Source organism: Delphinus delphis, chromosome 3, assembly GCF_949987515.2.
Source record: "Delphinus delphis chromosome 3, mDelDel1.2, whole genome shotgun sequence".
NCBI lineage: Eukaryota > Metazoa > Chordata > Mammalia > Artiodactyla > Delphinidae > Delphinus > Delphinus delphis.
Window position 1 is genome coordinate 172,557,419 of NC_082685.1, and position 22,283 is coordinate 172,579,701.

The 22,283-nt window shown below is 62.4% G+C and overlaps 1 protein-coding gene across 2 annotated transcripts in view; it reads left to right on the top strand.

Moving 5' to 3' along the window:
- Positions 1-11,880: 11,880 nt before the first annotated feature.
- The window catches only part of SLC9A3 (solute carrier family 9 member A3), a 36,744-nt gene continuing 26,341 nt past the window's right edge, over positions 11,881-22,283 (top strand). For both annotated transcript variants that reach the window (XM_060007122.1, XM_060007123.1), the window contains exon 1: positions 11,881-12,094. In XM_060007122.1, the coding sequence (XP_059863105.1) occupies positions 11,881-12,094 (214 nt within the window). The remainder of the gene's footprint in view (positions 12,095-22,283) is intronic.

A 22,283-nucleotide genomic window follows, 5' to 3' on the forward strand; every position in this document is an offset into this window, starting at 1 on the left:
TTGGGCATCTCCCATTCGGGATGACAGCATTCACCCTGGGCTTCGCTGGAGCCGCTCAAGGAAGCACATTTGAACTGGGGAGGAAAAACTTGAATTTCCATATTGTCTCCCCCGCCTCGCCCCACATCTCCACAGTGACCTTTGCTCCTGGCTGGCCTGGCCGGGGGTGGCGGGGGGGTGGGGTGGGGGGGGTGACTGCTGCAGGAGGGGTAGGGAGCGGCCCTTCCACACCCTTTCTGGGGCCACTAAACGGTGACTCAGATGGTGTTTCTTTCCCAATTCTTCCTCAGAATTACACTCAATAAACCTGGCGACTCTATTTCTGGAAAGAAGTCCAGTTTATGTCCCACACGGCCGTGTCTCCTTTACAACCCCCAATTGACCTCGGTCCAGCCAGGGCCAGCCCAGGACAGCCTGTCCTCACCGGTGCCTTTGCTGCCTGGCCCGGGCGGTGCTCGGGCCAAGCTCCAGCTCAGGAGTGGCAAGTGAGGATGGACTGCATCCAGGATGGGGCAAGTCCTCCCCGGCGGTGGGGTGGGAACGGAGGCCAGAGGGCATGCAGCTGGACTCGGGAGGGGTCCCCTGGGCTGAGTCTGAGCCACCAGAAGCTGGTAGGGGCCAGAAGCTCCACAGCCCAACACCCGAGCTGCGGATGGGAGGCCCGCTCAGGCCACTCCTCAGGGAGACGGGCTCAGCGTCCCTTCCCTCTCCAGACTGGACCTTGGCCCGTGAGACTCTCAGCCTAGGGGTGTTGGCTCCTGCCCACGGGGTCCCCCCAGACAGGCCACCCTCACGCGCAGCCTAGGGCTGTCTCTCTGCGCAGGTTTCCCAGTCCCTCAGCCTCCCTCGATCTGCTTTCACCCTCATTTTACAGATGGGAAAACCGAGGCACAGAAAGGCCATGTACCCAACAGTGCTCCACAATCCCCATGAAAGCACCAGTGTCCTGGGAGCCTGGTGTGCAGTGGCGCCTGGCAAACCTCATGCCACGAGCAGGTTGCCGGACATAGGCAGGATGCACTGGGGACGGGGCAGCAACCTGCAGAACGCTTCCAACAGGCCTGTGATGATGTCCACTGCGGGACCGGGAGACAGACTCGCCCCCCTCGGGGACAAGAGCTGGTCTCGACAAAGCATGGCTCAAGGCCCAGTCCTGGAGTCCCCGGCCGTGGGGCCGGCGAGAGGCGTCCCTGGAGAGGTCCTGGTGGGGGTGCGGGAGTGGCAAGGGTCAGCGGTCTCAGCCGTCTCAGGCCCCAGGGGGTGGAGCAGGGGAGCGCTCGGCCGACGCGGAGTGTCCCCGCACGCAGTACAGTCCTGTGGGAAGTGCGCTGAGGACAAGAGCAGGTGCGCTGAGCCCGGCTGACCGCGGGGCCTGGTGGCCTCCCGTCTTGGCTTCTGCGTCCCCGGGAATCCAGCACACACCCTGAGAGGGCAAGTCCCTGCTGGGGCCAAGGCCGGGGCATCTGGGAGCCTGGGGACAAGCATGTGGGGTCGCCCTGTCCTCTGGCTCCACCCCGTCACCAAGGAGGCCAGCAGCCCCGCTCCCCCGGCCGCTCCTGGCCCCGTGGCCCCGTGGCCCCTGTGCCCTACAGGGGAATGCCAGGGTCTTCAGGGACCAGGCGGCCCTACCTTGGGTCCCCTTCCTCCAGTGGGGACGGGCTCCTCCAGAGCCCTTATTTCTGTTTGGGGGTGTTTCTCAGGGGAGTCTGAACAAACAGCTGGGCCCAGGCAAGTCTGGGCCAGCAGGGGCGGCCCCTCATCGGCATGCTGCCCATGTCAGCAGGGCAGGCGGAAGGGACCCCCAGACCCTGGGACAGGGGACACGCCCGTGCCCTGCAGCGTCCAGGCAGAGGGCCTCCCACGGCTGGGAGGAACGGCCTGGGTGCACAGTGGGTGCCTGGGCTGGGGTCGGCCTCCTGCCCGGACACCGATGGGTGCCCTGCACCGAGCCGGCCCCGCCTGCAGCCAGGCCGAGGACTCCGCGAGGGCCACTCGGGACGGTGCAGGGACAGTGTGTCTGGGACCCTCGCTGGCAGGGAGCGGTGCCGTTTTCACAAAAGCACCAGCAGAGGCGTCAGGCCAGAGGGAGCAGGGCCGTCCTGACCGACCTCGCAGACAGAGCCCTTTGTCCTCCCTGTGGCCCTTCTGACGAAGGCAGGCAGCCCTCGCCTGGGGGCCTTGAGGGAAGAGGCTGTTGGGGGCGGGCGGACCTTGGCTGTGCCCTGGACGCCGAGTCCCCCAGAAGCCGCCCTGTGCCAGGCAGTCTTGCATGAGCGGCGTCGCCATCTGAAAGGCTAATGTGTGCAAATGAGTGTCCTGCTCACCGCAGCCCTGCCTAGGAATGTGCCTCCCGCCACACATCCCACACGCTCCTCCCGTGAAAACTTTCCATCGTCAGCTGGTCCCGCCGCGCGCTGTCCTCGGGGAAGCCTCCAGCTTCAGGCAACACCGGAGCTGGTCAGAGAGCTTGAAGGGAGGCTGGGGGCAGCTGCTCCGAGGCTCAGGGGGACAGGGGTCGGCGGCTGCGCGCTCACCGTCGGCTGGTTTCAGGACTGAGACTCTGGTCGTCGATTCCGCCCGTGAGTCCCCATGGGTACCCCGGCCCGAGCCAGTGTGAAGCTCCCCAAACAGGAGCCTGTGGCATTCGTGGTGCTTCCTAAATGGGGACAGTCCTGCTGGTGACAATGACAGGCCCCCAGAGGCAGCCAGAGCGCCAGCCTGAGTCACGACAGAGGCAGCCGGGGGTCCAGCCCCGCGGCCTCCCGCCACCCCAGGGCCCCGCCTCTCCAGGTTCTGCAGCTGCCCAGGCCTCCCGGCCCCTCTAGGGTGTGTGAGCCCAGGGCTCCCAGAAGGCTCCTGGCTCTCTGAATCCGCAGCCGGCCAACCAGACACGGCTCACACTTAAGAATGAGGGTAAAAGGACAGACGCATGAATCTGCTCACGGCCAATTTCATACATGTTAGTAGGAGTTCTAAAGTCACTCCTGGAGAAATCTCTCTGGATTCTTTTGGGGGGGGGGAAGGGGCGTGGTCGGGGGAGCCATGCTGCACGGCTTGCGGGATCTTAGTTCCCCGACCAGGCACCGAACCCAGGCTGCCGCGGTGAAAGCACCAAGTCCTAACCACTGGACCGCCAGGGAATTCCCACTGTGGATTCGTGTAAAAGAACTGCTGTCAGGGGTGAATGTGTTAAGAAAGCTGGCGCGTCCCCGGCGAGTGGGGCTCGTCCCGGAGGACAGCAGCCCCTGCGGGAACACAGTGTTCGCTGGGCGGCACCCAGCTCCGAGGTCCGGAGCCTCCTAAGCCCTCTGCACACACCGTGCTGGCCCCAGACAAAGCCCAGCTGCCCTGCTCTCCCTGTCTGGCTATTGTCACCTGGCCTTTTAGGCGAGTGTTTGCTCTGGGCCTGGCCTGATACTATCGATCGTCAGGTGAAGTGGGGCTGCGGGTGAGGCGGCAGAGGTTTTCAGTCCCAAGGGGACCCACCATGGTGCACATCGTGGGGTGCAGATGAGGCCACCGAGCCGTCCACATCTGTGCTCCGTGGTGGGCGGCCACCCGGGAGAACTCGGGCTCGTCAACATAGAGGAGACCTGGCCCGAAGCAGGTGGGCGTCTGGGAGCGGGTGTGGGCCCATCGGCTTCCCGTGTCGGCGGCTCCAGGCCCTTCTGGTTTCAGGGGAAGCACAGAAAGTAAAGGCATCGGAGAGTCTGAATGCCCCCCTGGAGGGAGGATGCGTGTGGGGAGAGTGTTAGGGCTGGGACGCAGCTGCCCGACGAGTCAATTCCTTTCTTCTTCAGTAACGTCCAGCAGCCGGAGCGACGTGGCGCTGGAGGGCAGACCCGACGGCGACTGGGGCCCCCCCAGCCCCTTCTGAATGCCCCTTCGCTCATGTGGGTACAGCCCTGCGGCCCCAGGACTCAGCGCCCCACCCTTCCTGGGCGGGCACTGCGAGTCCCCAGCCAGCACGCAGCCTGGGGGTCTGTCTGCATGGGCTGCAGCCTTTACTTTGGGAGTGAACGGGCCCTCCCAGAGGGTGGGCCTGGTAGGACTGGGCCGGGCCCAGGACAAATCCAGCGATGAGGCTGACCCAAAGGCTCAGCCCAGCAAGACCACTGCATCTGGCGGGACACACCCCAGAGTCCGCGGGGGCTACTGGGCCTGGGAGGAGGCCAGAGGACGTGGCCCGGATGACCACTCACCTGTGAGAAGCCCCAGGAACTCCAACGACAGCCAAATTCTGTGTGAACGGTGACTTGGAACGCCGCAGGGCAGAGGCAAGCAAGACGGGACCACAGGAACTTGGGGTGGTGGTGAAGTGGTCCCCATGTGGCCGCTGCCACTTGGACTGGCCCTGCTCTGTGTCTCCAGGGCTCATTCGTGCCGTTCTGACATTTAGGCACGAGGGTCCACTTCCCATGGGTCGGCTGGGCAGCCGGGGCGTCGTTGCTACATGCAGAGCCTAGTGGGCCAAGCAAATCTCTGCTGAAGGGAAGTGAATATAAAAGGGGAACTCCTGGGGAAATTAACTGGGCCCAACAAGCCGAAGAAAACATTCGCGCACATGGAGACACTGGAGCTAAGTCTGAGCAAGTGATAGAGCAGAGGGGAGCTGTGGCCCCGGCGGGGTGTTGTGGGTGACAGGAAAGACAGACACGGCAAGAAGCCCACGGCAACGCCCAGGTCCTGAACCCGGCGATCGCCATGCGCACGTGACTAGTTACGAGCAGATGCGTGAACGTAAACCTTGTCAGACTTGATGAGAAAACAAAAAATGCACTTTAAATATAAAGACGGACGGAAAGCAAAATGCACTTTTAATATAAAGATGGCTGGAAAGCAAAACAAAGGACAATGGTTCTCCATACACACATTAACCAGAAGAAAACTGGTGTGGCTGCACGAGCATCAGAGGAGACTTCAGGCAAGAAGTATTAGGAGAGAGGAAGAAGGACCGTCCATGATGACACAGAGCCAATTCAACCTGAAGACACAGCAGTCCTCAAACACAGCTTAAACCATGGAAAGCAAAAGCTAATAGAACTAAAACGAGACAAAGCCATCGCCAGAGAGGAAGGTTTTAACGTATCTCTCTCAGTTACTGAAATTAGTAACAATATAGATTTGAACAACACAATTAACCAATTTGACTAAACAGACTAATATCAATAATAGAACCCTACGTCCTTCAACTGCAGAATGTACACTCTTGTCAAGGGTGCATGGAATATTTACCAAAATAGCCCAGGTTCTAAATCACAAAGCAAGTTTTAACAAATGTAGAAGGATTGAAATCACACAGTGTACGTTCTCTGGTCATGGTGGAATTCTATTAGATCTCAACTACAGAAAGATAACAGGAAACACGCCCAAATATTTGGAAATTAAGCAACTGTCATAAGCGAAACACTTATAAGTAACTTTTGTCAAAGAAGAAATTACAATGGAAATCGGAAAATATTTTGAACTGATAAGAAAATGCACCATATTAAATCCACCAGAATATCAGAGGGGGCTTTATAGTTTTTTTTTTTAATTGAAAAAGTCACATACTAAAAAAAAAAAAAAAAAAAAAAAAAAGGGAGAGGGCTTCCCTGGAGGCGCAGTGGTTGAGTCCGCCTGCCAATGCAGGGGACGCGGGTTCGTGCCCCGGTCCGGGAAGATCCCGCATGCCGTGGAGCGGCTGGGCCCGTGAGCCATGGCCGCTGAGCCTGCGCGTCTGGAGACTGTGCTCCTCAACGGGAGAGGTCACAGCAGTGAGAGGCCCACATACCGCAAAAAAAAAAAAAAAAAAAAGGAGAAACACTGAAAATCAAAGACCTAAGCTTCCAGTTCAAAAAACTAGAAATAGAATATCAAATAAAAGCAAAGAAAGAAGGAAAGAGACAATGATGACTATGAAACAGAAGATGGAACTACAATAAAGTCAGCAGGACCAGAATCCAGTTCCATGAGAAGATTCATGATGTTGAGAAACCTCCGGTAGGACAGATCCCTAACAAGGAAGAAAACAAGAATGACCAACATGAGGAACGGAAAGCGAAACATCACAGCAGAGTCTTGCAGACACAAAAAGGATCTTAAAACACTATGAGGAACTTTGTGTCAATAAACATGATATTTTTGATGAAAAGGGCAAAAATCCTTGAAAATTCAATTTACCAAAATGGACACAAACAGAAACAAAAAGTCTGAATAGTCTGAGATTTATTAAAGAAATTAAATCTATAATTTAAAGCTTTTCCACCTAGAAAAGTCCAGGCCCGGATGCTCCCCTGGAGAATTCTCCAACAGCATCTTGCACATTTCGTGATAGATTTTTTCCTAGGTATTTCGTATTTTTGATGTTGTGTAAATAGTCTTTTTTTTTTTTTCTTTGCAGTATGCGGGCCTCTCACCGCTGCGGCCTCTCCCGTTGCGGAGCAGAGGCTCCGGACGCGCAGGCTCAGCGGCCATGGCTCACGGGCCCAGCCGCTCCGCGGCATGTGGGATCTTCCCAGACCGGGGCACGAACCCGTGTCCCCTGCATCGGCAGGCGGACTCTCAACCACTGCGCCACCAGGGAAGCCCCTAAATAGTACTTTTAAATTAACGTTTGGACTTCCCTGGTGGTGCAGTGGTTAAGAATCTGCCTTCCAACGCAGGGCACAAGGGTTCGAGCCCCGGTCCGGGAAGATCCCACATGCCGTGGAGCAGCTAAGCCCATGCGCCACAACTGCTGAGCCTGCGCTCTAGAGCCTGAGAGCCACAACTACTGAGCTTGTGCTCTAGAGTCCGTGAGCCACAACAAGAGAAGCCACCACAATGAGAAGCCTGCGCACCACAACGAAGAGTAGCCCCAGCTTGCCGCAACTAGAGAAAAGCCCGTGTGCAGCAACAAAGACCCAATGCAGCCAAAAATAAAGAAATAAATGAATTTTAAAATAATAATAATAAAGTAACTTTCATTCTCTAAAGAGTTTGTTGCTGCATGTAGAACTGGAGCTGGTTCTGTAGCCAGCAGCCTTGCTTGCCCACTTCTCCTTAATTCTAATAATTTGTCCAAGTCCTTCTGGGCATTGCTAAGAGTTCTCCTTCTTGTCTCTCTTGTCCTGAGTGGATTTTCAATTTCACCAAAGTCCCTTTCTGCCTCTGTTGATGGTCACCCACTTTCTCCCCAGTCTGTCAAATGATGGTCACAGGCTGGTTCTGGGGGCCGAGGGCTTAGGAGGGTCCAGCTGCGTCCTGCAGGCAGGGTTTCCTGGCCGCTGGGCTGGCCTGGAGGCCGGGAGGGCAAGTCACCAGGCACGGGGTCCAAGCATGCCCCCACCCGAAGGGTTTTCGTGGGGTCTCAGTGCCAGGAGCACGGTCTGCGGTTTGGGGTCCCAGGGTCATTTTCGGGGAGCCGGTGCCTGGTCCCTAAGGAGTCCCAGCTGGGGGAGGGCATGGGATGTCAGGGGCATCTGTGGTAGGGGTCCCTCCCATAATGGGGGTCTTACTTCCAGAAAAGGGGTCACTGAGACCCTGCAGGGAGGGGTCAGGCCCGGAGAGTGGGGGTCCCGCCAAGAGTCCCCAGCGTCAGGGCTGCAAGGACCAGCTGGGAGGGGAGTGGCATCAGTGAGAGAGGGGGTTGGGGGTCTTTCAGGTCACTGGAGTCAGGGAGGGTCTCCGGTGTCCTCGAGGGTGGGGAGGGGAGGACAGGCGTGGCCCCTGGTCAGGGTCGGGGTCTGCAGCCGGCCCAGCCCCCAAAGTCCAGAATGTGCATCGCCCTGGGGGCCCATGGGGGCCTAGACCCTGTGGCGCAGCCCACAGTTCCCAGGACCTCGACCCCACCTTGGACCCTGGCCTGGCCATCCTGGCGGTGGGACAGTGCTAGGGGTGTGAGTCCAACCCCAAGGGGGGCATCCTGGGGGCACTTGGGACAATATAGCGCCTGCTTGAATGTCCAAAGGCTCCTTCCCTGCAAGCTCGGCCTTAGGCCAAAGGCTCCAGGCTCACCTGAGGCCTCAAAGCCTGACAGGCAGACCACAGAGGAGCTGGACTCACAGTTTGTTCGAGAAATGCAATTTTATTCCAGCAATCAAACAAGAGAACATAAATATTCAATGATGGTGATTTTGGACAGCTCCCAGAGGGGCTGTCACCTGGACAGTCCCTGGCACACAGTAGGTGCTCAGCAGAGGGAATAAGGCAGTGCAGGAGCTCCTGGGTAATAAAACCTTCAGAGGAGCTGGAGTGACCACTGGGTAGCGGTGAGGAAGTCCTGTGTGCAGCCTCCCACATAAAACATAAAAACGTGACTCTCATCCCTGTGTGTCGTCAGCAAAAGCAGTAAGTCTCTGCCTCTTTATTCACAAGATATTTTTCACCAACGACATGAATGAGATTCATAACCAAAATTACCATGATGGACTAGATGTGATGTTTTCCATTTTTATTTTCTTAATTTTGCAGACCGGTTACTTGCATTTTTTTAACTTTTTAGGTTATGTTGTATGGTTGTGGCTTTTCCATGGGTGTTATGGACTGAACTGTGTCCCCCTGAAATTCCTATGTTGAAGCCCTGACCGTCCACTGTGATGGTATTTGGAGGCAATTAGGGGTAAATGAGGTCATAAGGGTGGGGCCATAATCCAATAGGATCAGTGGCCTTAGAAGAAGAGAAAGAGAGAGAGCTCCCTCCCCGCTCCCGCCTGCACTCTGAGGAAAGGCCACAGAGGACACAGTAGCTGACAGCCAGGAAGGGGCTCTCACCAGAACCAGAACTCTGTCAAGCCTTGGCCTTGGGCTTGCAGCCTCCAGTTCTGTGACAAAATAGATTTCTGTTGTTTAAGCTCCCCGTCTGTGGTGCTGTGCTCTGGCAGCACAAGCATCTGTGTGCAGGCAAACCTACAGGTGATCCAGGCCAAGGGGGAGGGGAGGGGAGTGGGGGCAGGGGGCAGAGAGGGGAGGCTCATGGCTGCCTGATGGCCACTGTGAGTAGCGAGTTATCAGGGTCCTGAGGACGCTTCCCAACACGCCCTGCCAACCCTCCTCCCCAGACGCAAACTGCCCTCTGGGTACCTTTGGCCTTGCAGGTGTGTCCTGGTGTGGATGGCAGCCTTGGAGTGGAGTCACTGCAGCCCTGCCTAAAATCACCCCCCAGTTAGAAGCAAGGGGGTCGTGGAGGCTGCACACCCACCCACAGCCCCAGTCCCCGGGGTGACACTGGAGAAGTGGTCGAGGGGAGGTGCCAGCAGCTGGGCGTGGGTGTCAGAAGGGAAGGAACAGTGCACACTCCATGCCCCTACGCTGACTAGGCTCACAGGCAGGCTGGCCTCCGCACCGTCCTTGACCATCTGCCCCGGAGATGCTGTCATCCTACAGGTGCCCACAAATCCAGCCAAACGGCCACGCTTCTCACCCGAGCTCTGCTTCCCGTGTGAGGCGCTCCAGCCTCTGCAGGGGCTTTGGGCTTCCCGTCCCCTTGTCCTTGGGCATCTGTGGTCACCTCTGCAGCACCCCGTCCAATGGCCAACGATGGCATCACATTCCTTCGGAATCCGTGAGTCCACAGGGTAACGCTCTGCTGCCCCTTGAACGGCTTCTTGGGTCTCAGAAGCAGTCCCACTCAGGAGAGATGCCCTGAGTTCTTAGGACAGGCTCTTGGTGAAAACCCCAGAGGGCGGCATGAGCGGAGGGCCACTGGGCAGGCCGCGCAGCACACACTGTTCTGGTGGAGATGTGGCTGTCCTGTGCGATGTGAGGGCGCTGTCTCCACAGAGGCCACGCTTCTGAAAGGCTTTGCTCAGGAGCCCTGACAAAGGGACAGGGGCGTGTGCTGGGCCAGAGGTACCCCGAGCTGGTCTGATGGCTCTGTCTCCGGGACAGGGGGCTGCGGATGGGGCTGAGGATGCAGCTGCGGACAGAAACATGGACACGGCTGAGCCCACCACAGCCCACTGCGCCGGGCCACACCCCTGGTGCTGGGCGCCGTGCGCCAGACCCTGTGCTCGGCCCAGTCTAGCCCCGACAGCAACCCTGAGGCTGGCCTTCCTCCCCCTACTGAGCACCCCGGGCTACCTCACAGCAGGAAGTCCTCGAAGGGCACCCAGTGAGGACTGAACCCCCGGCAGCACCTGCCCAAATGGTCTCCCAGTTCCCCCCACACACACTCAGAGCTCAGCCGCCCACTGAAGCAGGATGCGAACCCGCTCTCTCTCCACTGCGCCACTGGTGGCCGCTTCCCATCAGCAAGAAACCGGGGAGAAAACCCGAGGGACAGGCATACTGCTCAGGTCTCCTGGGACTCCGACATAGACTCAGATACTAGAAGATGCACCCGCCCGCGTCCCCACCCACCTGCCCACCAACCCATCTGTCTTCTGTCCATCCAACCAGTGTGTCCTGGGTGCTCTGTGGGTCAGGCAGTGTGTCAGGAACTGGAGAGGCAGCCAGGAGTCTCACGCGCTTTATGGAGCCCCTCATTCAGGGAACCATCTCCCCACGGGGAGGGCAGGCCTGGCTGGAAGCCTGGAGGAGGGAGCCCGCGTGTCACAACTGTGAGATGCGATCAGCTGTGGTGGGAGGAGAAGGCAACACCTCAGGGAAGGAGACCCAGAAAGGGTCTCCAAGGAGGTCAGGGAGGGAGCGAGTCCTTTCCTCTAAATAGGAGGGTCCCCAGACGGCCGACAGGGCAGGTGAAGGGGGCGGGAGGGAGGCTCTGAGCAGCTGCGTGATGGGCACAGGTGCTGAGAAGAGGCCAGGTTTCTTCTGGGTTCTGAAGGTGCGGCGGACAGGTACGCCGGGGGATCGGAGCAGGGCGCCTGCCTCCTAGGCCTGGGGCAGAAACCCTGGGAGAGGGTATGCCCGGTAGGTACTGAGGCTGCAGGGCGGGCCTGGGAGGAAATGAGGGCTGTGCTGGCCTCATCCAGGGCCCAGGTGAGCCATCCAGCTGACAGCACCAGCCAGAGCAGGTGGAGGGCTGGACGGGGAGCCGGGGTCAAGCCCCGGGGAGGAAGGGCCGGGGGTCCCCCTGCTGGAGGTCTTGGGGGGTGCGGGGGGGGGCTGGGCTCCCGGGTCGGAGGGGAGGGGCCCCTCATGCAACGCACAGGGGCAGCCCTGGATGGGGGAGGGCAGAGGGACTTGGTTTCTCCCTCACCAAGGTGCAGTGGGGAGGCCCTGGTTTCTGACAAGTTGTTGACCCTGTCAGGAACTGCAGGCTCCAGGCGGAGACACAGCAGGGGCCTTAAGGCCTGGCCCCTTCTGACCGCAGGCCTCTAGTGGGTTCGGTGCAGCCCCAGGACCCCGCCTTTAGGGACGAGGAGCGCCTCCGGGTGAATGTGCCCACAGCGGCCCCAGGCAACTCAGGACTGGAGCCAAGGGGCGCCCGAGGCACCGACGCCCACACCCGGCAGCTGAGACCGGCAGCTGAGACCGCAGGGACCCCGGCGCTGCCCTCCGCCCCCAAGGGAGGCGGTCGCCCGGGCCTGCGCCCTCCAGCCCCGGGCTCCAGAGAGGGCGGGACGCAGAGCGCGCGGGGCGGGGAGGGGGCAGGCCGGCGTGGGTAGAAAATGAGGCTCCCGGGGCGCGGGGGTGGGAGGCGAGGTCTGGCGGCCTGGCGGGCGTGCGCCGCACGCCGGCGGGCGGGCCGAGAGCAGGCGACTCCGGCTGCGCTCTCGTGTGCGCGGCGAGGGCGGGAAGGCTCCGCCCCGGGGAGGGAGGGGGCGCCGGATTAAAGGCCACCCAGGCGGGCGGGGACCAGGACAGCAGCCCTCACCCAGAGCGCACTCAGCTCCGCGCCGCCCAGCGCGAGTCCCGCCGGCCCCGCTGGTCCGGCGGCCCCGGCGCGGCACGTCCCGCAGAGCGCAGCAGGGCTCTCGCGACCGGAGCATCTGGACAGGGCGCTGAGCGGTGGCGGCGATGTCAGGGAGCGGGGCCCCGGGCCCCGGATGGGGGCTGCTGCTGGCGCTGCTGGCGCTGGGCGAGCTGCCGCGGGCGCAGGGCGTCGAGGAGATGCCTGGCGGCGCGCACGGGGAGAGCCAGGGCTTCCAGGTGGTCACCTTCAAATGGCACCACGTCCAGGACCCGTACATCATCGCGCTCTGGATCCTCGTGGCCAGTTTGGCCAAGATCGGTAAGCCGGCCCGGGCTCCGTCGGCGCGCCGCGGCTTCCCCCCCCCCCCACCCGCTGGGTCTGCGGGTCCCTTCCTGCGCCCCCGGCGGACAGAGCCGGCTGCCTGCGCCGCCTTCTTCACGCGCTCCGCCGGGTCCGCGGTCTTCCCTGTGGAAGGGGCGCGTCCAAGGTCGGTTGCCCGGCGGTCCCGTCGGGGAGCGTCGCGGCCAGCCCCGGGGATTCGGCCCTTGGGTCGCTCAGGGCGAGGCTCGGGGACTGCGAGCCTGGCCGGGCCCGGAGTGGCAGTGCTCGTGGCCGAGGGCTACCCGGTCCCGGCCGGGCGGGCGCAGCCTCCTGAGTCCCCGCGTCCCCGGGTCTCCGCGGTCGGGACTCCCTCTGCCCCATCCAGGCCAGCAGACGTCGCGGACTGCTCCGCGCTGGGGCTCCCGCAGCCAGGTTTTCTGTCCGTCGGGCTTGTCGGGGCTGTTAGTGCAGGAGAGAGGGAATGTCCTTGCCTTCAAGCGCCGGAGCACTCCGTCCCCAGTGCAGAAAGAAAAATGGTGTCACCAAGATGAAAGCCGGTACCGTCCTATTTATAGGAGCAAGTTTTCCACTGACGGTGTTTCTCTCTTCAAAATCCTGGTCTGTCAGATTTCTCTCCTCCTGACTGGCTCCACTGAGCCAGCAAAGTGGGAACTGCAGGTAACTCCCGGGCAAGGTGACAGGAAGGTCAGCTTTCTTAAGAGCCTCTGAGGACCAAAGTTTCAGCGTGTTGATCAACACCAGGAAGGGTCTTCCGTGAGGTGGCGGAGATGTGAGGGCAGGTGTAATTAGTAGGTGGAGCAGGGGAAACCCTGTGAGGGGGTCTGAGGACTCCCCCCTCACCACAGAGCAGCCGGACGGGGATGGGTCCGCAGAGGTTTTGGAATGGGGAGGGGCCGGGGGTGCTGGCCTCCTCAGCGGGGCCAGGAGGGGCAGGCTCTGGGGAGAGGCGGTCAGAGGACTTTGGACCTGGCTTTGGGGGTTCCTGGTGTTCCTTGGCGGCTGGTTACGGCTCGTTTCTCCTTCAGCCCTGCCTGCCCTGTGTCCTGCTGTGCCAGCGACCTCCCTTTAAGTCTCTCGTTTTGTTCTGTTTCTTTCAAAGCTCTCCGGCCCCTCTGCCTCCCCCTTTTTCCTCCGGTGTGTGTTTAGTTCCTCGGCCCTGCCTGCCCGGTCCCTGTGCCCAAGCCGCCCTCCACTCCTTGGCTTTTTTGTGGGGGATTGTGATGTCAGGAGTGAAATGTCGGCTCCGAGAGGCGGTCTCACGTGCTGTGTCTCCTCTGGGTGTCTCTGCCGCAGGGGACTTGCCGACACTGGCCACTTTCTACTGGCCACTTACGGGGCAGGTCCAGCCTCACCCTGGGGCTCTAGGAGCAGCACCCCGTCCTGAGGCTCCCCTGGGAGCTGACCGGTTTCTGGGGCAGAGCGGGGGTCTCCTCCTCAGCCCCCTTCTCTCTTCTGTGAAACCACAGATATGTGCAGGGTGGACCCATGACACTCCGGGGGTCCCCACCTGGGACCTGGAGCCCCCCTGTCGTGTAGAGCGAACGTGTGCTTCCTTTGCAAGCCCAGCCCCAGGTCCTGCACCTGGAGGTCCAGTGTCTGTCACTCACCCAGGAAGAGCCTGCCCCGAGGTCTCCTGAGCGCTCAGCTCCTCCAGGGGACCTTCGGGGGGGGCGGGGCCCCCTGCTCCCACCAGCTCCGCCTCTCGTGGGCGGGGCGGGCCCAGAATGTGTTTGTCTGTGGTCACTTTAGTAGCTCCGCCTCCCCTGGGGCTGCTGGCCCCATCCGAGGGGTAGGGGGGCCAGCTTGGGTAGAGGCTCGGTGGGGGGCTGTAAGGGAACACGAACAGGACCCCGGAGAGAAGACCCATGGGGCCGGCCTAGCTGCCCTGGGCCAGGCCTGGCCCCGACGCTGCCCACGCTGTCCTGCACTTGGAGGGTCCTGCTGTGACGGCAGAGGGTCTCGCCCGTGAACAGGCTGCACAGAGGGACTCCGTTCTCCCATCTTAGAAAGCAAGCTGGGACCCTCCCCAGGCCCAGCCCCCTCCCAGCCATGCCCCTGTCCTCTGGAACCCACTGCACTGACCCTGCCCAGGTCCCCAAGGCTCTCCGGGTGGCTCAGCATGGGCTTCACGTGACCCTGCCTCTAGCCCAGCAGGTGTCTCTGCACAGACATCTCCCCCACCCCACCCCCCCCCGCACCTGCCGGAGAAGAGGAACAGGGGTGGCTGCGGAGCTCACAGACACCGAGGCCCCAGGTCCCTATTCGCAGACGCATTGGGCCTGCCGGGTCCCTACCTGCTGTCGCATCTTTAGGAAATGCAGAAGGGGATGAAGCCAGGGAGGGAGCTGGCCCACAGCTCCCGGCTGGGCCCGCAGGGCCGAGGCTGAGGACCCTCCTGCACTGGGGAGCGTCTGCCCCTGGGTGTGTGGGAAAGCCCGGGCCGCGGGTGGGACGCGTGCCCCCCAGGGGGCCTCGAGTCTGCAGCCACTCACACCAGGGTCAGTCTGGGCCTTGGACCAGGTTGGACTCCCTCTCCCTCAGCCTGTCCCACCTCCTCTGGCCTCCTCTGGGACCAACGTCTAGTGGGCTGGGTGGGCGCGTTTCGGGCGTGCGGGATGGCGAAGCTGTGGCAGCGGTGGGCGGGGCCCACCTGGGGGTGGGGTCCAGGCGGCTTCGGGGGACAGCCTGGAGGTGGCGGGTGACCGGGATAGGTGCTCCTGGAGGCCGCCAGGGAGACCCCGTGTGTCGTGGTCTGGCGCCGAGCCGGTGGGTTGAGGGCTCCGCTCGCTCCTGGCCGGAGCTGCTGGGAGCGGTGATTCGGCTTCTGAGCTGCGGAGCCAGAGGGGCAGGCGGAACTCGCCGTCTCTGCTGTTTCTCCTCTCCCTCTCCGTCTCCTCTCTCTCTAAGTTGCCCCCCCCAGAGCCCACCCCCAAGGAGGCAGGGGGCTGCCCCCACACCCCGGCAGGAACACTTCGGGAAGAGCCCGGAGCCCGTGGGTCCCCCCGGACCCAGAGAAGGAAGCAGCTGGGGTGGGTGGCGCTGGCCCAGGCGTGCCCAGCGGCCGTGGTCCTCTGAGATCCTCGGCCTCTCCCCCATGGCCCCCGGGGTTTTGTGAGTGCTTCTGTTCCGTGCTTGGTCACCCCCTCCCTCTTCACCCAGTCTTGGAGGAAGAGACCCCGGCGGGGGGCGGGGTGTGTCTTTCCTGACCAGCAGAAGCCGGACGTGGTCCCCCGGGCACCCTGGGGAGTAGCCAGGGCCTTTAGGGTCACACGTGCGACCCTGTCTGCACGCTTTACCCGCTCTGCCCCTCGAGACTGCAGCACCTTGGCTCCTGGAGACGCAGGTCCCTCTTCCCACCTGTGCTCCAGCTGGAGCTCAGCCTTGGGGCCACGCTCTGTTCGGCTGCACGTGTCAGCAGCTGCCTTATCAGGTCAGACTCTGCTCTCCAGGCCCCTAGACCCCGATGCCCGTCACTTGCAAAGCGCCTTCACTGTGGCTTCTCCTCTGGTCCAGCCCCAGCCCTTGCCAGGGGAGGGGCACAGCCCCCGGGTGCTGGGACACCCATGGCTTCTGTCCAGAGCACCTGCCACGTCGGTGGATTTCTCTGAAGTTCAGCCTTCGGGCGCTGGGTGTCTGCCCTGGGTTGTGCTCCCAGGCTGTCGGGGAGTGGTGGACAATATTTACCTCCTTGGGTTGACACCAGAAGCTTGTGGTTTTCGCTCCACGTGCTCTGGTCCTAAGACCAGAACCCCCATCGCTGCACCCAACCCCTGTCCCTCTTTCCTGTGGGCTCCCCGGCGCCCTCCACCATGCTCTCCTCCCTGTTCCCACCAAATTTCCCTTACACCGCAGCGTGAGCAGCAGGAGTCTTCGGTGGACCCCATCCTCCCAGGAGTAGACGAATCAGTGGGCCCTAGTGGACCCCAAGCCTGGCAGGACAGATGGAGTCAAGACCCATCATCCAAGGTCTTGGAACCAAGACCTCTCCCAAGACTGTCTATGGGAGGGACATTCTGTGCTGAAAGTGTAAAGTCTCATTTGTCAGGAACTGCCCGTGGGAGAATTAGCCACGGGCTGTCAAACAGTCCCCTGCATTTGGAGCTAAGGTACCTTTGTGGAGTATCCTGAGGAAGAGGGGCAAAGGTTGGGAAGTGCTGATAGCCCCAGTCCTGCTTGCTTGGCAGAAGGAACTCTCCAGGGATTTTCCCATCCAGCCCACTCCCGCGGTCCAGGAGAATCACAGCAGTGTTCCCAAGACTGCAAGTCCCAAAGGTCGCTGACACCTGCCGCTGGGCTCTCCCAGTCCGGTGCCTCATCGGCCTCACGTTTATTTCTTCCCAGCGTCTGAGTCCCTTTTGACAGCAAGTTTTCCCAGGAGCGCGTGGCAGAGTGGGGCAGGGGGCTCAGTGTGCGGTGGGCCAGGTCAGGGCTGGTGGTCCCGGGCTCCCTCCACGCCTCCTGCCTTCCCTCTGAGAAGGGACTCCTCCAGCCCTCTCTGTGCTGGAGCCCAGAGTGGGTGGTGACCTCCCTGGGCGGAGGTGGGCACAGTGGGGCCCCGTCCCCTGCACCAGGAAACCTTGGAGGCGCCTGGGCGCTTTCCTGGCGTGAGGTCCGCTCCACTGGGGTGGCCTTGTGCCCAACCCCCGCCTGCACCTTCGCTCCCAGCCAGCCCCCGGCCTCCTTCCTGACCTTGCTCGGTGTCTCCTGCCCCTTCACCATCCCTTCTTCATACTGTGAAGTCTGTCTCCTCCATCTGCCCAGGGCAGGGGGAAGAGGGGTGTTGGCGGAACCCACCACCTTGCCTGCAGAGGCTGTCCCCACCCAGCCCTGCCTACAGAGCCCATCAGACTGGGGGAGTTGAGCTCCAGGGGCCTGTGGGCCGGGTGGGGATGGGGAGGCACAGTATTAGTGGGGGGGGGGATGGGTAGGGGACTGGCGGGGTGGCAGAGGCCCAGGGAGCGCCGGGCACGGGAGCAGCAAGTCCCCGTGGGTGCGAGGCTGTGGCCCTGCCGGCTTCCCTGGGTTCTAGCTGAAGCCCGGCCGCTACCCCCGTCCCCCCTGCGGCCAGGCCAGGAGCCCCCCCCACCAGCATCTCTCCCCCCTCCTCTTCTGAGCTCAGAACCCTCCAGCCCACTGGGGTCTTGAGGTCGCCCCCTCAACACTGGGGTCTGGGCTCAACCAGGTCAGCTCTGCAGAGGCGGGGGCTGCGTCTGTTCGTTCCCGCGTGTCCCCAGCGCCTGAAGGCCGGCCTGCCCCGGCAGCGCTCCTGCAGGTGTGTGTGCAGACGCGTGTGCTCGGCCGGACGCGCGCTGGACGGGTGGCTGGACAGGCGTGTGAGTGGGTGAGGGAGCGGACACTCCACGGTGGTGTGAGCTTCGTCCAGACCCTCGAGACGCTAAGCTCCTTAGCCAGATTCTCGACCGGAATTGCCACCCAGGCACACCCGGTGACCGCCGCAGGCCGAGGGCAAGGCCGCATCAGCTTGGAGCACCGTGGGCTGTAGGTCTGAGGCGGGGAGCGCTCGCCCGCGCGAGGCCCGGCCTGAAGCAGCTCCCTGACGAGCTGAGTCGGTCAGTTCACACCCAGTCCTGCCTCCTGGAGCAAGACAGGGCAGAACAGGCCCGCGGGTCCGCTCGCAGGCCGCAGACAGACGCCCGCACGCCCTCTGGGCGGAGCCTGGACTCGGGCCCCAGCCGCGCGGTGTCCCCGGCCCGGGACGACATCTGGGCTCGAACGTGTGATTTGTTCTATTAGTGCGGCCGCAAGGCTTGATTTTTAGCGGCCACGGCTCTGAGCGCTGGTTTAACATTCATCTTACAAACCTTAATGCTGCCACGTGTCAGGCACTGCTGCAGGCCACGAGGACACGGCTTCCCACGAAACAGACCCAGACCTCCCTCGGGGTGTGTCACACCCCCCGGAGCAGGCGAGTTCAGCCGCAGGGTGCATGCGTCGAGTCCTGGCGGAACAGGGAAAGAAGGGAATAGCGCAGGTGGGGAGGAACGAGCCCTGAGGGTTAGGGGGACGTTTCCAGGGTCCAGACGGCCCTGCAGAGGCCCTGAGGTGGCCGTATGGGGGCATGTTTGCGGGGCAGCTGAGGAAGCCCCCCAGGAGAGGGGTGGCAGGTGAGGGGCCAGCGGGTCCACCAGCCACACGCGTCCCAGCGAAGTGGGGCCTTGGAGGCTTCTGGGCCGAGCACCCTTGACCCCTCTGGGAGGGACAGGACCCCAAGGGAGAGATGAGGGTGGGTCGGACCCATCACCCCCTGAGCTGAGCTGCCCCGCCCCGTGGTGGTGTGTAATGTTTGCACAATCCCTCTGATTTTGTAAGATTCTCCCCGTAAGCATGTTCAGGACAGGCAAGCCGGAAAAATGGTGCGTACCTGCTCGAGGATTGGAAGGGAGAGCCAGGTCTGCCTTCCGGAGACTCTGAACGAGGTGCCTGAGCACTAAGGGCCCAGCCAGGCCGCGCTGCTCCAGCCTCTGCGCCCCCAGCGTCCCAGGACAGGGAGGGGCCTGGTGCTGCCTCGCCTCTGCCAGGCCTGACCCGCCCGTAGGGCCAGGGCTGAGGTCCCACTGCAAGGCACTGGGCAGCACCTTGAGGTCAGGGGGTCTTTCCTTGGCGCTGGCCGCACCTCAGGTCCACATCTGTGAGCTGAGCGTTCGCTCATCGGTTCTAGAATGAATGGAGAGGCCCCAGGGTTTGCTGGACACCGGGGTTCAGAGTCCAGGCTGAGGGCTCAGGTGGTGGCCAGGGTGCGGGCTTCCCCTCTGCGGGGCAGTCGATCGAGATGGGCTGCAAAGGGAGGGGCCGGCAGAGCAAGAAGGGCTGGCGGAGGCAGGGCCGGGCGGAGACGCCAGCCCCGGGGCCCCAGCGCTGGCGGGTGGGAAGGTGTCAGGGCCGCTCCAGCTGCGGTGGGGGGTGGTCAGGGCCGGACGGTGGAGAGGTGGGACAGGCTGGAGGCTGTGGACGCGGGGGGGTGTTGAGCTGAGTCATCCCAGGCCCCCGGTTGAACCCTCTGCTTCCTGCACAGACGTGGCCCTGGCGGGGTGGCCAGCTGTCGGCTCTGCAGGGTGTCCTGTGAGCCTGGACCTCCAGCCTCCAGGGCCGGGGGCAGACCAGGGTCCTCTAGGGCCCACCCTGTGCTCGCGGAGGAGGCCGCGGGCTGGAGGGCGAGGGCCAGGCTCCGTTTCCTCCTGGGTATATCAGGAAGCCTCCGATGAGTTCACCACCTGCTTAGCTCTCTTGCCAAAGTCCAACTGGTTTTGAGTTCTCAGCTGGGAAAGGCCCAACATAAAAGCTGGAAGCGGCTGCTTCTCACAGCTCTTGGAACCACACAGAGGGTGGGAACCAGCAGCTCACGGGGCTCTGTTTCTGCTCAGGTGTAGCGGGCCCTAGACGCGGGGGCACAGCGAACACGGGCCTGCAGCCTCCCAGCCTGCTTTCCTCGGAACGTGGCCCGCACGCGCTGGGTGCTCGCTGTGGACCCATCGAGGCAGGGCCGCCCAGAGGCCTTCGCACCTGCATGTGTGTGCTGGTGCCCGTGGGTTGAGGGTGTCACCTGTGGCACTAAGATCTAGTCCCCAGATGCTGGGGGCCTGAGGACCTGAGGTCCCCTCACGTGCCTCTGGGTCACCCTCTCCCTAGCAGGGTCTGTGAGGAGTGGGTGAGACAGGCCTGGGGCTCTGGTCGTGCTCACGTTGTCCTCACCCCACACAGCCAGCGGGAGCACACGGGGCCGTGAGGAGACCCCCGGGCCCCACTCCAGCAGGAGAAGCTGGGCTCCCAGGGGCGTGCTGGGAAGAGCCTGCCGGTGGGGGAGGAGGCTTGGCCCCCCGAGAGCTGTATCCTGGGGTCACAGAGGCCTTTCCGCTGCAGAAGCTGCCAGGCACCCCCAGGGCAGGGCCCCAGAGCAGGCCTGGGGGCGGCGGTGGGAGGGGTACGGCCTCCCTCCTGCTACTTTGCACAGGCCATTTCGGAGGCCAGGCTCTCCGGGAGGCAGTGTCACCCCCACGCAGCACCTGCAGTAACTCAGTAACCGAGCAGAACGTGCGAGGGTACCTCCACGTGTCATTGCTAACCCTAACCCTAACCCTTCCACATCCTGAGGCAGCAAAACCTTCATCCTCCTCCTTCAGCTGCCAATCCGGACGGAGACCCGCTGCCCTGTAGCCTGGGGTGGGCGTGTCGCCGGCCTCAGACTCTCATCAGCTTCTGGGAAGCCTGGCGAGACCCCCGGTCCTCAGTCCGGTTCAGTCTCCTGGGGGTCGTCGGCCCAAACATCTCGAATCAGAGCTTCTGGGGTGAGGCAGGGACCAGGCCCAAGCTTGTGGGTCTCCAGGGCGGGCAGCAGGCGGAAGCAGATGGTCGCTGTCCTGAGCAGACGCCACCCGGCTAGGCTCCTGGAGGCCGCCTGCAACCTCACAGAATTTGAGGACTCCCCAGGGCCCCCCACACTCTTGCACCTGCCTGGTCTGCTACTGCATCTAAGAGGACTTGTGATGGCCTTGCTAAGGGCAAGCTGCTGTCCCCTCTGACACCTCAGCCTCCTCAGCAGGGACACGGCCAGGTTCAGCATCTCCCTCAGGCGCAGACTTAAACAGGTGCTGGCGGACATTCTGTGAACACTGTGCCTGCACAGCTCCCGGCCTTAATAAGAGGTCAACGAACAATAGTTGAATGAAAACGAAAATGCCAAGACACTCACACAATAACTACAGACACTAAGTCGGAGGTGGACGGTGGGAGCCAGGACCTCGTGGCACCAGCAAGGGCAGGGGCCAGTGTCCTTTAATGCCGGGGAAGGAGGGGACTGGGCAGTCCCGCCCCACACACACCTGTTGCCTGCAGCCTCCCGGTTCCCACCTGTCCTGGGATGGGAATGATTTTGTGGACTCGGCAAGGTGCTGGCTTCTACCCAGTGAGTTCCCAGCTGGAGAGGGTGTCGCATGGAGCTGGCCAGGAGTGACCTCTCTGTGACCTGGTGTCGGCCCCAGGCAGGTGCACCTCAAACCCCGGCTGTTAGGTGACCCTTTCGGTGCTGGGGTCTCCAGTACAGTGTCGCTAGGATTTGGGGGGGGGGCATGTGACCGCCATTTAGCAATATAATTAGCGAACAGAGCAGGGCTCAGGGGTGAGTGTGTGAGGTGGGGCCTGTGGGCACACACCCACGTGCAGGCTGTGAGGGTCCAGCCGTCCCCCGCTCATTCCCCCCAACCCCATACAGCCTACCTTCCTGGGGACAGACTACAAAAGGAGGGCAGTATTAAGCTTCTGAGAAGGCCCTGGATGGAGAATGCGGCGTCTGTTGTCAAAATCCTTTACTCATTAACTTGCTAGGACCAAGAACGTTCCAATGTCAAGGGCGCCCTCAGCCCCAAGCCCTGTGCACGGCCTGCCTCGGGGGTCTGAGGGGAGCACATCCTGGCCCAGCACCCCCTCTGCCTTCCGCCAGGGCGCCCCAGGGAGGCCTGGCAGATGCAGGGTGAGCACACGTGGCCGGCTGCCCAGGGGCGAGGACAGGCTCCTTTCGCCAGACCGGGGGGACAGTCCAACCCGACTGCCCCCCTGGGCCCATGCTCTGGGACCCTCTTCCCAACACGCCCATCCCCCCGGCCTCTTCCAGCTGGTGCGGGGGGCAGAGACCAGGGGAATTTGTCTCTGCAGCCCCCGCAGACCCCCACCTGGCCCTCAAGGGCACCCAGGGAACTGGCACGCGAGCAGCAGCTCCGGCGGGCTTTCCATTTACAATCCTGGTTTGCTCACGATCTGGAGAGATTCCTTTCAGTGTTAATGAGCTGAACATGTCTGGAAGGCAGGTGGAGTGAGCGCCCTCCCGAGCCACCAGCTGCAAGTCACTGCCGTCCTGAGCCGAGCTCGTGGCCCGTGGCCACGGGATCTCGGGGGAGGGGGGCCCGAGGCGGCCAGGAGAGGAGCGGGAAGGAGGCCGGCTGCCCGGACGGCCTGTCCTCAGAGAAGGCCTGGCCCCAGCCCCGCGCCCGCGGTGGCCGCCTCTGAGCGCGTGGGACCACCGCATCCCCGCCCACCCCCGCCTGCAGGAGCCCCGGGGCCCGCACTTAGCTCTTCTCAGCCTAATCCACGCAGGCCCCACGGCCTGACTGCGGGAAGTTAAAGTTAAACGAGACAGATCGTCCGCTGTCCGGGA